This window comes from Mytilus edulis, chromosome 9 (assembly GCF_963676685.1).
Source record: "Mytilus edulis chromosome 9, xbMytEdul2.2, whole genome shotgun sequence".
Classification (NCBI taxonomy): domain Eukaryota; kingdom Metazoa; phylum Mollusca; class Bivalvia; order Mytilida; family Mytilidae; genus Mytilus; species Mytilus edulis.
In genome coordinates this window covers 16,513,873-16,529,965 of record NC_092352.1, presented here as the reverse complement: position 1 = coordinate 16,529,965, position 16,093 = coordinate 16,513,873, and the positions used below count along the sequence as shown (strand labels likewise).

The 16,093-nt window shown below is 34.2% G+C and overlaps 1 protein-coding gene across 2 annotated transcripts in view; it reads right to left on the bottom strand.

Annotated features, from left to right (window-relative positions):
• LOC139489587 (uncharacterized) overlaps window positions 1-16,093 on the bottom strand; it is a 39,124-nt gene that overhangs the window by 15,684 nt on the left and 7,347 nt on the right. For both annotated transcript variants that reach the window (XM_071276164.1, XM_071276163.1), the window contains exons 4-5: window positions 15,227-15,356; window positions 439-502 (exon numbers count right to left, since the gene is read on the bottom strand). In XM_071276164.1, coding sequence (XP_071132265.1) covers window positions 439-502; window positions 15,227-15,356 — 194 coding nt within the window. The remainder of the gene's footprint in view (window positions 1-438; window positions 503-15,226; window positions 15,357-16,093) is intronic.

Below are 16,093 nucleotides of genomic sequence, written 5' to 3'. Positions count from 1 at the left end.
AAACAAAGGTGTGTTAGAACATTAAAAAATAATCTATCATCTTTTTCATGTTACATATATGAACAGAATAATTTCAAAGACTTCATTACTTTTTGTATTTGTTTTAAAATCTTACAGATAAAACAGGTTAAAAATCAACTCCCATGACTAAATATTCTTAGTGTTTCACATGTGTTTTAGTGGTTTAAGTCTTTTCATATTTGTTTTCCATAATTGTATAGTAATAAATCATGCTGTTAGTTTTTCTGGTTTCAAAAGTTTAACATCTTTCATGTTAGGGTCTTTTATAGCCTACTATACAGTATGAGGTTTTCCCATTGTTGAAGGCCATATAGTGACCTCTAATTTCGTATATCCACGTCATTAAACTCTGTGGATAGTTATCTCATTAACTATCTAACATCATCTCCTTATTTTTTTCAAAATCTGAAATATTACCTGATCTTTTCCCAATACATGGATGGCAAAGTGCTGTGTTCTCAAAAGTAGATCATGCATTTTACTGAAAAAATGGAAAATGTCAAAAACAATGCAGTAAAGTAAAATACACATGTATGCGAAAAGTGTAAACAGAAAACAGCTCTAAAATTACCTTCAACATAAGCAATTAGGACTAAAAAGTTGGAGAGCAATATATATAAATTTTAGGATCCCAAACTAGAAAAAAAACCTTACTGTAAAATGACAAATTCTAAGCTTCATAACAAAATATTGTCTAATGCATAAAGAAACATTGTTGAAGTTCTTTAGCAAAACATTACCTATTACTTATATAGCTATTGATGTATAAGAAGCTTTAGTTTAAGTAAAGTTTATACTAATTTCAGGAATGAAAAAAATCATAATTGAATAACCTTGGATGGTTGACATAGAATGATACAATAGGAGGAGGATAAGGTTAACTTTACCTTAGATGGTTGACAGAGAATGATACAATCGGTGTATGATTAGGTTAATTTTACCTTGGATGGTTGACACAGAATGATACAATAGGTGTATGATTAGGTTAATTTTACCTTGGAAGGTTGACACAGAATGATACAATAGGTGTATGATTAGGTTAATTTTACCTTGGATGGTTGACACAGAATGATACAATAGGTGTATGATTAGGTTAATTTTACCTTGGAAGGTTGACACAGAATGATACAATAGGTGTATGATTAGGTTAATTTTACCTTGGATGGTTGACAGAGAATGATACAATAGGTGTATGATTAGGTTAACTTTACCTTGGATGGTTGACACAGAATGATACAATAGGTGTATGATCAGGTTAATTTTACCTTGGATGGTTGACACAGAATGATACAATAGGTGTATGATCAGGTTAATTTTACCTTGGATGGTTTACACAGAATGATACAATAGGTGTATGATTAGGTTAAGTTTACCTTTGATGGTTGACACAGAATGATACAATATGTGTATGATCAGGTTAATTTTACCTTGGATGGTTGACACAGAATGATACAATAGGTGTATGATTAGGTTAATTTTACCTTGGATGGTTGACACAGAATGATACAATATGTGTATGATTAGGTTAATTTTACCTTGGACGGTTGACACAGAATGATACAATAGGTGTATGATTAGGTTAATTTTACCTTGGATGGTTGACACAGAATGATACAATAGGTGTATGATTAGGTTAATTTTACCTTGGATGGTTGACACAGAATGATAAACAATAGGAGGGTGATCAGGTTAATTTTACCTTGGATGGTTTACACAGAATGATACAATTGGTGTATGATTAGGTTAAGTTTACCTTTGATGGTTGACACAGAATGATACAATAGGTGTATGATTAGGTTAATTTTACCTTGGAAGGTTGACACAGAATGATACAATAGGTGTATGATTAGGTTAATTTTACCTTGGATGGTTGACACAGAATGATACAATAGGTGTATGATTAGGTTAATTTTACCTTGGAAGGTTGACACAGAATGATACAATAGGTGTAATTTTACCTTGGATGGTTGACACAGAATGATACAATAGGTGTATGATTAGGTTAATTTTACCTTGGATGGTTGACACAGAATGATACACAATAGGAGGGTGATCAGGTTAATTTTACCTTGGAAGGTTGACACAGAATGATACAATAGGAGGGTGATCAGGTTAATTTTACCTTGGATGGTTGACACAGAATGATACAATAGGTGTATGATTAGGTTAATTTTACCTTGGATGGTTGACACAGAATGATACAATAGGAGGGTGATCAGGTTAATTTTACCTTGGAAGGTTGACACAGAATGATACAATAGGTGTATGATTAGGTTAATTTTACCTTGGATGGTTGACACAGAATGATACAATAGGTGTATGATCAGGTTAATTTTACCTTGGAAGGTTGACACAGAATGATACAATAGGTGTATGATTAGGTTAATTTTACCTTTGATGGTTGACACAGAATGATACAATAGGAGGGTGATCAGGTTAATTTTACCTTTGATGGTTGACACAGAATGATACAATAGGTGTATGATTAGGTTAACTTTACCTTGGATGGTTGACACAGAATGATACAATAGGTGTATGATTAGGTTAATTTTACCTTGGAAGGTTGACACAGAATGATACAATAGGTGTATGATTAGGTTAATTTTACCTTGGATGGTTGACACAGAATGATACAATAGGTGTATGATTAGGTTAATTTTACCTTGGAAGGTTGACACAGAATGATACAATATGTGTATGATCAGGTTAATTTTACCTTGGATGGTTGACACAGAATGATACAATAGGTGTATGATCAGGTTAATTTTACCTTGGATGGTTGACACAGAATGATACAATAGGTGTATGATTAGGTTAATTTTACCTTGGATGGTTGACACAGAATGATACAATAGGTGTATGATTAGGTTAATTTTACCTTGGATGGTTGACACAGAATGATACAATAGGTGTATGATCAGGTTAATTTTACCTTGGAAGGTTGACACAGAATGATACAATAGGTGTATGATCAGGTTAATTTTACCTTGGATGGTTGACACAGAATGATACAATAGGAGGGTGATCAGGTTAACTTTACCTTGGATGGTTGACACAGAATGATACAATAGGTGTATGATTAGGTTAATTTTACCTTGGATGGTTGACACAGAATGATACAATAGGTGTATGATTAGGTTAATTTTACCTTGGAAGGTTGACACAGAATGATACAATAGGTGTATGATTAGGTTAATTTTACCTTGGATGGTTGACACAGAATGATACAATAGGTGTATGATCAGGTTAAGTTTACCTTGGAAGGTTGACACAGAATGATACAATAGGTGTATGATCAGGTTAATTTTACCTTGGATGGTTGACACAGAATGATACAATAGGAGGGTGATCAGGTTAACTTTACCTTGGATGGTTGACACAGAATGATACAATAGGTGTATGATTAGGTTAATTTTACCTTGGATGGTTGACACAGAATGATACAATAGGTGTACATGTATGATCAGGTTAATTTTACCTTGGATGGTTGACACAGAATGATACAATAGGAGGAGGATAAGGTTAACTTTACCTTAGATGGTTGACAGAGAATGATACAATAGGACGGTGATCAGGTTAATTTTACCTTGGATGGTTGACACAGAATGATACAATAGCCTGAATAGGTGTATGATTAGGTTAATTTTACATTGGATGGTTGACACAGAATGATACAATAGGTGTATGATCAGGTTAATTTAACCTTGGATGGTTGACACAGAATGATACAATAGGTGTATGATTAGGTTAATTTTACCTTGGATGGTTGACACAGAATGATACAATAGGTGTATAATTAGGTTAATTTTACATTGGATGGTTGACACAGAATGATACAATAGGTGTATGATCAGGTTAGTTTTACCTTGGAAGGTTGACACAGAATGATACAATAGGTGTATGATTAGGTTAATTTTACATTGGATGGTTGACACAGAATGATACAATAGGTGTATGATCAGGTTAATTTTACCTTGGATGGTTGACACAGAATGATACAATAGGTGTATGATTAGGTTAATTTTACCTTGGATGGTTGACACAGAATGATACAATAGGAGGGTGATCAGGTTAATTTTACCTTGGAAGGTTGACACAGAATGATACAATAGGTGTATGATTAGGTTAATTTTACCTTGGATGGTTGACACAGAATGATACAATAGGAGGGTGATCAGGTTAATTTTACCTTGGAAGGTTGACACAGAATGATACAATAGGTGTATGATTAGGTTAATTTTACCTTGGATGGTTGACACAGAATGATACAATAGGTGTATGATTAGGTTAATTTTACCTTGGATGGTTGACACAGAATGATACAATAGGTGTATGATCAGGTTAACTTTACCTTGGATGGTTTACACAGAATGATACAATAGGTGTATAATCAGGTTAATTTTACCTTGGATGGTTGACACAGAATGATACAATAGGTGTATGATCAGGTTAATTTTACCTTGGATGGTTGACACAGAATGATACAATAGGTGTATGGTTAGATTAATTTTACCTTGGATGGTTGACACAGAATGAAACAATAGGTGTATGATTAGGTTAATTTTACCTTGGATGGTTGACACAGTATGATACAATAGATGTATGATTAGGTTAATTTTACCTTGGATGGTTTACACAAAATGATACAATAGGTGTATGATCAGGTTAAATTTACCTTGGATGGTTGACACAGAATGATACAATAGGTGTATGATTAGGTTAATTTTACCTTGGATGGTTGACACAGAATAAAACAATAGGAGGGTGATCAGGTTAATTTTACCTTGGAGGGTTGACAAAGAATGATACAATAGGAGGGTGATCAGGTTAATTTTACCTTGGATGGTTGACACAGAATGATACAATAGGTGTATGATCAGGTTAATTTTACCTTGGATGGTTGACACAGAATGATACAATAGGTGTATAATTAGGTTAATTTTACCTTGGATGGTTGACACAGAATGATACAATAGGTGTATGATCAGGTTAACTTTACCTCGGATGGTTGACACAGAATGATACAATAGGTGTATGATCAGGTTAATTTTACCTTTGATGGTTGACACAGAATGATACAATAGGTGTATGATTAGGTTAAGTTTACCTTTGATGGTTGACAGAGAATGATACAATAGGTGTATGATCAGGTTAACTTTACCTTGGATGGTTGACACAGAATGATACAATAGGTGTATGATTAGGTTAATTTTACCTTGGATGGTTGACACAGAATGATACAATAGGTGTATGATTAGGTTAATTTTACCTTGGATGGTTGACACAGAATGATACAATAGGTGTATGATTAGGTTAATTTTACCTTGGATGGTTAACACAGAATGATACAATAGGTGTATGATTAGGTTAATTTTACCTTTGATGGTTGACACAGAATGATACAATAGGTGTATGATTAGGTTAATTTTACCTTGGAAGGTTGACACAGAATGATACAATAGGTGTATGATCAGGTTAACTTTACCTTGGATGGTTGACACAGAATGATACAATAGGTGTATGATTAGGTTAATTTTACCTTGGATGGTTGACACAGAATGATACAACAGGTGTATGATCAGGTTAATTTTACCTTGGATGGTTGACAGAGAATGATACAATAGGTGTATGATCAGGTTAATTTTAACTTGGATGGTTGACACAGAATGATACAATAGGTGTATGATTAGGTTAATTTTACCTTGGATGGTTGACACAGAATGATACAATAGGTGTATGATCAGGTTACTTTTACCTTGGATGGTTGACACAGAATGATACAATAGGTGTATGCTTAGGTTAATTTTACCTTGGATGGTTGACACAGAATGATACAATAGGTGTATGATCAGGTTACTTTTACCTTGGATGGTTGACACAGAATGATACAATAGGTGTATGATTAGGTTAATTTTACCTTGGATGGTTGACACAGAATGATACAATAGGTGTATAATTAGGTTAATTTTACCTTGGATGGTTGTCACAGAATGATACAATAGGTGTATGATCAGGTTAATTTTACCTTGGATGGTTGACACAGAATGATACAATAGGAGGGTGATCAGGTTAATTTCACCTTGGATGGTTGACACAGAATGATACAATAGGTGTATGATCAGGTTAATTTTACCTTGGATGGTTGACACAGAATGATACAATAGGTGTATGATTAGGTTAATTTTACCTTGGATGGTTGACACAGAATGATACAATAGGTGTATGATCAGGTTAATTTTACCTTGGAAGGTTGACACAGAATGATACAATAGGTGTATGATTAGGTTAATTTTACCTTGGACGGTTGACACAGAATGATACAATAGGTGTATGATTAGGTTAATTTTACCTTGGATGGTTTACACAAAATGATACAATAGGTGTATGATCAGGTTAAATTTACCTTGGATGGTTGACACAGAATGATACAATAGGTGTATGATTAGGTTAATTTTACCTTGGATGGTTGACACAGAATAAAACAATAGGAGGGTGATCAGGTTAATTTTACCTTGGATGGTTGACAAAGAATGATACAATAGGAGGGTGATCAGGTTAATTTTACCTTGGATGGTTGACACAGAATGATACAATAGGTGTATGATCAGGTTAATTTTACCTTGGATGGTTGACACAGAATGATACAATAGGTGTATAATTAGGTTAATTTTACCTTGGACGGTTGACACAGAATGATACAATAGGTGTATGATTAGGTTAATTTTACCTTGGATGGTTTACACAAAATGATACAATAGGTGTATGATCAGGTTAAATTTACCTTGGATGGTTGACACAGAATGATACAATAGGTGTATGATTAGGTTAATTTTACCTTGGATGGTTGACACAGAATAAAACAATAGGAGGGTGATCAGGTTAATTTTACCTTGGATGGTTGACAAAGAATGATACAATAGGAGGGTGATCAGGTTAATTTTACCTTGGATGGTTGACACAGAATGATACAATAGGTGTATGATCAGGTTAATTTTACCTTGGATGGTTGACACAGAATGATACAATAGGTGTATAATTAGGTTAATTTTACCTTGGATGGTTGACACAGAATGAAACAATAGGTGTATAATTAGGTTAATTTTACCTTGGATGGTTGACAAAGAATGATACAATAGGAGGGTGATCAGGTTAATTTTACCTTGGATGGTTTACACAAAATGATACAATAGGTGTATGATCAGGTTAAATTTACCTTGGATGGTTGACACAGAATGATACAATAGGTGTATGATTAGGTTAATTTTACCTTGGATGGTTGACACAGAATAAAACAATAGGAGGGTGATCAGGTTAATTTTACCTTGGAGGGTTGACAAAGAATGATACAATAGGAGGGTGATCAGGTTAATTTTACCTTGGATGGTTGACACAGAATGATACAATAGGTGTATGATCAGGTTAATTTTACCTTGGATGGTTGACACAGAATGATACAATAGGTGTATAATTAGGTTAATTTTACCTTGGATGGTTGACACAGAATGATACAATAGGTGTATGATCAGGTTAACTTTACCTCGGATGGTTGACACAGAATGATACAATAGGTGTATGATCAGGTTAATTTTACCTTTGATGGTTGACACAGAATGATACAATAGGTGTATGATTAGGTTAAGTTTACCTTTGATGGTTGACAGAGAATGATACAATAGGTGTATGATCAGGTTAACTTTACCTTGGATGGTTGACACAGAATGATACAATAGGTGTATGATTAGGTTAATTTTACCTTGGATGGTTGACACAGAATGATACAATAGGTGTATGATTAGGTTAATTTTACCTTGGATGGTTGACACAGAATGATACAATAGGTGTATGATTAGGTTAATTTTACCTTGGATGGTTAACACAGAATGATACAATAGGTGTATGATCAGGTTAATTTTACCTTGGATGGTTGACACAGAATGATACAATAGGTGTATGATTAGGTTAATTTTACCTTGGATGGTTGACACAGAATGATACAATAGGTGTATGATTAGGTTAATTTTACCTTGGATGGTTGACACAGAATGATACAATAGGAGGGTGATCAGGTTAATTTTACCTTGGAAGGTTGACACAGAATGATACAATAGGTGTATGATTAGGTTAATTTTACCTTTGATGGTTGACACAGAATGATACAATAGGTGTATGATTAGGTTAATTTTACCTTGGAAGGTTGACACAGAATGATACAATAGGTGTATGATCAGGTTAACTTTACCTTGGATGGTTGACACAGAATGATACAATAGGTGTATGATTAGGTTAATTTTACCTTGGATGGTTGACACAGAATGATACAACAGGTGTATGATCAGGTTAATTTTACCTTGGATGGTTGACAGAGAATGATACAATAGGTGTATGATCAGGTTAATTTTAACTTGGATGGTTGACACAGAATGATACAATAGGTGTATGATTAGGTTAATTTTACCTTGGATGGTTGACACAGAATGATACAATAGGTGTATGATCAGGTTACTTTTACCTTGGATGGTTGACACAGAATGATACAATAGGTGTATGCTTAGGTTAATTTTACCTTGGATGGTTGACACAGAATGATACAATAGGTGTATGATCAGGTTACTTTTACCTTGGATGGTTGACACAGAATGATACAATAGGTGTATGATTAGGTTAATTTTACCTTGGATGGTTGACACAGAATGATACAATAGGTGTATAATTAGGTTAATTTTACCTTGGATGGTTGTCACAGAATGATACAATAGGTGTATGATCAGGTTAATTTTACCTTGGATGGTTGACACAGAATGATACAATAGGAGGGTGATCAGGTTAATTTCACCTTGGATGGTTGACACAGAATGATACAATAGGTGTATGATCAGGTTAATTTTACCTTGGATGGTTGACACAGAATGATACAATAGGTGTATGATTAGGTTAATTTTACCTTGGATGGTTGACACAGAATGATACAATAGGTGTATGATCAGGTTAATTTTACCTTGGAAGGTTGACACAGAATGATACAATAGGTGTATGATTAGGTTAATTTTACCTTGGACGGTTGACACAGAATGATACAATAGGTGTATGATTAGGTTAATTTTACCTTGGATGGTTTACACAAAATGATACAATAGGTGTATGATCAGGTTAAATTTACCTTGGATGGTTGACACAGAATGATACAATAGGTGTATGATTAGGTTAATTTTACCTTGGATGGTTGACACAGAATAAAACAATAGGAGGGTGATCAGGTTAATTTTACCTTGGATGGTTGACAAAGAATGATACAATAGGAGGGTGATCAGGTTAATTTTACCTTGGATGGTTGACACAGAATGATACAATAGGTGTATGATCAGGTTAATTTTACCTTGGATGGTTGACACAGAATGATACAATAGGTGTATAATTAGGTTAATTTTACCTTGGATGGTTGACACAGAATGATACAATAGGTGTATGATCAGGTTAACTTTACCTCGGATGGTTGACACAGAATGATACAATAGGTGTATGATCAGGTTAATTTTACCTTTGATGGTTGACACAGAATGATACAATAGGTGTATGATTAGGTTAAGTTTACCTTTGATGGTTGACAGAGAATGATACAATAGGTGTATGATTAGGTTAATTTTACCTTGGATGGTTGACACAGAATGATACAACAGGTGTATGATCAGGTTAACTTTACCTTGGATGGTTGACACAGAATGATACAATAGGTGTATGATTAGGTTAATTTTACCTTGGATGGTTGACACAGAATGATAAAACAGGTGTATGATCAGGTTAATTTTACCTTGGATGGTTGACAGAGAATGATACAATAGGTGTATGATCAGGTTAATTTTAACTTGGATGGTTGACACAGAATGATACAATAGGTGTATGATTAGGTTAATTTTACCTTGGATGGTTGACACAGAATGATACAATAGGTGTATGATCAGGTTACTTTTACCTTGGATGGTTGACACAGAATGATACAATAGGTGTATGCTTAGGTTAATTTTACCTTGGATGGTTGACACAGAATGATACAATAGGTGTATGATCAGGTTACTTTTACCTTGGATGGTTGACACAGAATGATACAATAGGTGTATGATCAGGTTACTTTTACCTTGGATGGTTGACACAGAATGATACAATAGGTGTATGATTAGGTTAATTTTACCTTGGATGGTTGACACAGAATGATACAATAGGTGTATAATTAGGTTAATTTTACCTTGGATGGTTGTCACAGAATGATGCAATAGGTGTATGATCAGGTTAATTTTACCTTGGATGGTTGACACAGAATGATACAATAGGAGGGTGATCAGGTTAATTTCACCTTGGATGGTTGACACAGAATGATACAATAGGTGTATGATCAGGTTAATTTTACCTTGGATGGTTGACACAGAATGATACAATAGGTGTATGATTAGGTTAATTTTACCTTGGATGGTTGACACAGAATGATACAATAGGTGTATGATCAGGTTAATTTTACCTTGGAAGGTTGACACAGAATGATACAATAGGTGTATGATTAGGTTAATTTTACCTTGGACGGTTGACACAGAATGATACAATAGGTGTATGATTAGGTTAATTTTACCTTGGATGGTTGACACAGAATGATACAATAGATGTATGGTTAGATTAATTTTACCTTGGATGGTTGACACAGAATGATACAATAGGTGTATGATTAGGTTAATTTTACCTTGGATGGTTGACACAGAATGATACAATAGGTGTATGATTAGGTTAATTTTACCTTGGATGGTTGACACAGAATGATACAATAGGTGTATGATCAGGTTAATTTTACCTTGGATGGTTGACACAGAATGATACAATAGGTGTATGATCAGGTTACTTTTACCTTGGATGGTTGACACAGAATGATACAATAGGTGTATGATCAGGTTAATTTTACCTTGGATGGTTGACACAGAATGATACAATAGGTGTATGATTAGGTTAATTTTACCTTGGATGGTTGACACAGAATGATACAATAGGTGTATGATTAGGTTAATTTTACCTTGGATGGTTGACACAGAATGATACAATAGGTGTATGATTAGGTTAATTTTACCTTGGATGGTTGACACAGAATGATACAATATGTGTATGATCAGGTTAATTTTACCTTGGATGGTTGACACAGAATGATACAATAGGTGTATGATTAGGTTAACTTTACCTTGGATGGTTAACACAGAATGATACAATAGGAGGGTGATCAGGTTAATTTCACCTTGGATGGTTGACACAGAATGATACAATAGGTGTATGATCAGGTTAATTTTACCTTGGATGGTTGACACAGAATGATACAATAGGTGTATGATTAGGTTAATTTTACCTTGGATGGTTGACACAGAATGATACAATAGGTGTATGATCAGGTTAATTTTACCTTGGAAGGTTGACACAGAATGATACAATAGGTGTATGATTAGGTTAATTTTACCTTGGATGGTTGACACAGAATGATACAATAGGTGTATGATTAGGTTAATTTTACCTTGGATGGTTGACACAGAATGATACAATAGATGTATGGTTAGATTAATTTTACCTTGGATGGTTGACACAGAATGATACAATAGGTGTATGATTAGGTTAATTTTACCTTGGATGGTTGACACAGAATGATACAATAGGTGTATGATTAGGTTAATTTTACCTTGGATGGTTGACACAGAATGATACAATAGGTGTATGATCAGGTTAATTTTACCTTGGATGGTTTACCCAGAATGATACAATAGGTGTATAATTAGGTTAATTTTACCTTGGATGGTTGACACAGAATGATACAATAGGTGTATGATTAGGTTAATTTTACTTTGGATGGTTGACACAGAATGATACAATAGGTGTATGATTAGGTTAATTTTACCTTGGATGGTTGACAGAGAATGATACAATAGGTGTATGATTAGGTTAATTTTACCTTGGATGGTTGACACAGAATGATACAATAGGTGTATGATTAGGTTAATTTTACCTTGGATGGTTGACACAGAATGATACAATAGGTGTATGATTAGGTTAATTTTACCTTGGATGGTTGACACAGAATGATACAATAGGTGGATGATCAGGTTAATTTTACCTTGGATGGTTTACCCAGAATGATACAATAGGTGTATAATTAGGTTAATTTTACCTTGGATGGTTGACACAGAATGATACAATAGGTGTATGATTAGGTTAATTTTACTTTGGATGGTTGACACAGAATGATACAATAGGTGTATGATTAGGTTAATTTTACCTTGGATGGTTGACACAGAATGATACAATAGGTGTATGATTAGGTTAATTTCACCTTGGATGGTTGACAGAGAATGATACAATAGGTGTATGATTAGGTTAATTTTACCTTGGATGGTTGACACAGAATGATACAATAGGTGTATGATTAGGTAAATTTTACCTTGGATGGTTGACACAGAATGATACAATAGGTGTATGATTAGGTTAATTTTACTTTGGATGGTTGACACAGAATGATACAATAGGAGGGTGATCAGGTTAATTTTACCTTGGATGGTTGACACAGAATGATACAATAGGAGGGTGATCAGGTTAATTTTACTTTGGATGGTTGACACAGAATGATACAATAGGTGTATGATCAGGTTAATTTTACCTTGGATGGTTGACACAGAATGATACAATAGGTGTATAATTAGGTTAATTTTACCTTGGATGGTTGACACAGAATGATACAATAGGTGTATGATCAGGTTAACTTTACCTTGGATGGTTGACAGAGAATGATACAATAGGTGTATGATTAGGTTAATTTTACCTTGGATGGTTGACACAGAATGATACAATAGATGTATGGTTAGATTAATTTTACCTTGGATGGTTGGCACAGAATGATACAATAGGTGTATGATCAGGTTACTTTTACCTTGGATGGTTGACACAGAATGATACAATAGGTGTATGATCAGGTTAATTTTACCTTGGATGGTTGACACAGAATGATACAATAGGTGTATGGTTAGATTAATTTTACCTTGGATGGTTAACACAGAATGATACAATAGGTGTATGATTAGGTTAATTTTACCTTGGATGGTTAACACAGAATGATACAATAGGAGGGTGATTAGGTTAATTTTACCTTTGATGGTTGACAGAGAATGATACAATAGGTGTATGATTAGGTTAATTTTACCTTGGATGGTTGACACAGAATGATACAATAGGTGTATGATTAGGTTAATTTTACCTTGGATGGTTGACACAGAATGATACAATAGGTGTATGATTAGGTTAATTTTACCTTGGATGGTTGACACAGAATGATACAATAGGTGTATGATCAGGTTAATTTTACCTTGGATGGTTGACACAAAATGATACAATAGGTGTATGATCAGGTTAATTTTACCTTGGATGGTTGACACAGAATGATACAATAGGTGTATGATCAGGTTAATTTTACCTTGGATGGTTGACACAGAATGATACAATAGGTGTATGATTAGGTTAATTTTACCTTGGATGGTTGACACAGAATGATACAATATGTGTATGATCAGGTTAATTTTGCCTTGGATGGTTGACACAGAATGATACAATAGGTGTATGATTAGGTTAACTTTACCTTGGATGGTTGACACAGAATGATACAATAGGTGTATGATCAGGTTAATTTTAACTTGGATGGTTGACACAGAATGATACAATAGGTGTATGATCAGGTTAATTTTACCTTGGATGGTTGACACAGAATGATACAATAGGTGTATGATCAGGTTAAATTTACCTTGGATGGTTGACACAGAATGATACAATATGTGTATGATTAGGTTAATTTTACCTTGGATGGTTTACACAGAATGATACAATAGGTGTATGATTAGATTAATTTTACCTTGGATGGTTGACACAGAATGATACAATAGGTGTATGATCAGGTTAATTTTACCTTTGATGGTTGACACAGAATGATACAATAGGTGTATGATTAGGTTAAGTTTACCTTTGATGGTTGACAGAGAATGATACAATAGGTGTATGATTAGGTTAATTTTACCTTGGATGGTTGACACAGAATGATACAATAGGTGTATGATCAGGTTAATTTTACCTTTGATGGTTGACAGAGAATGATACAATAGGTGTATGATCAGGTTAATTTTACCTTGGATGGTTGACACAGAATGATACAATAGGTGTATGATTAGGTTAATTTTACCTTGGATGGTTGACACAGAATGATACAATAGGTGTATGATTAGGTTAATTTTACCTTGGATGGTTGACACAGAATGATACAATAGGTGTATGATTAGGTTAATTTTACCTTGGATGGTTGACACAGAATGATACAATAGGTGTATGATTAGGTTAATTTTACCTTGGATGGTTGACACAGAATGATACAATAGGAGGGTGATCAGGTTAATTTTACCTTGGATGGTTGACACAGAATGATACAATAGGTGTATGATTAGGTTAATTTTACATTGGATGGTTGACAGAGAATGATACAATCGGTGTATGATTAGGTTAATTTTACCTTGGATGGTTGACACAGAATGATACAATAGGTGTATGATTAGGTTAATTTTACCTTTGATGGTTGACACAGAATGATACAATAGGTGTATGATTAGGTTAATTTTACCTTGGATGGTTGACAGAGAATGATACAATAGGTGTATGATTAGGTTAATTTTACCTTGGATGGTTGACACAGAATGATACAATAGGTGTATGATCAGGTTACTTTTACCTTGGATGGTTGACACAGAATGATACAATAGGTGTATGATCAGGTTAATTTTACCGTGGATGGTTGACACAGAATGATACAATAGGAGGGTGATCAGGTTAATTTTACCTTGGATGGTTGACACAGAATGATACAATAGGTGTATGATTAGGTTAATTTTACCTTGGATGGTTGACACAGAATGATACAATAGGTGTATGATTAGGTTAATTTTACCTTGGAAGGTTGACACAGAATGATACAATAGGAGGGTGATCAGGTTAATTTTACCTTGGATGGTTGACAGAGAATGATACAATAGGTGTATGATTAGGTTAACTTTACCTTGGATGGTTGACACAGAATGCTACAATAGGTGTATGATCAGGTTAATTTTACCTTGGATGGTTGACACAGAATGATACAATAGGAGGGTGATCAGGTTAATTTTACCTTGGATGGTTGACACAGAATGATACAATAGGAGGGTGATAAGATACATTTGTGAAGGAGGTACAAGTCAATCCTTTGTTCATCCATCTGTTCTTCAGGATATCATATTCTGCTGTTGTTACCACTACAACTGTAAAGAAATATAGAAAGTGGAATATGTAATAAGTCATCTGTCACAGAAACACATAATATGCTTTCCCTCTAAAAGTTTTTTTCGTAAAAAATCAACTGAAGCTAATTTTTATACTACCCCAAAAAAATTTTGGGATCGTACAATGGTATGATGTTGTCTTTGTCTGGGTCATCGTTGTCTGCGTCATCTGCATCAACCGAAGACACATTGGTTTCCAGATAATAACTTTAGTTTAAGTGAATAGATCTTTATGAAATTTTTTCAGAAAGTTCAATACCACAAAAAGAAGGTTGGGAACTTGGGATTGATTTTGGGGATGATAGTCCCAACCAATAAGGAATAAGGGGCCAAAAACAAGCATTTTTCAAGTTTCAGGATAATAACTTGTGTACAAGTATTTCAATTGCTCTGAAATTATACTGCAATGTTTAAAACCACAAGCTGGAGGTTTGGATTCATTTTAGAGGTTATGGGGCCAAAGTTTAGGAATTAAGGGCCAAAAAGGGGTCAAAACAAGCATTTTGCTAGTTTCAAGACAATAACTTAGGTGTAATTGTATGGATTTCTCTGAAATTGTACCACAATGTACCATATAACAATGGGGAGGCTGGGATTAAGTTTTGGGTTAATTGCCCAAAATAAGTAGGAATTAGGGGATAAAAAAGGGCCCAAAAGAAGCATGTTTCTAATTTCCAAACAATCATGACAATAACTTGTGTTTAAGTGTATGGATC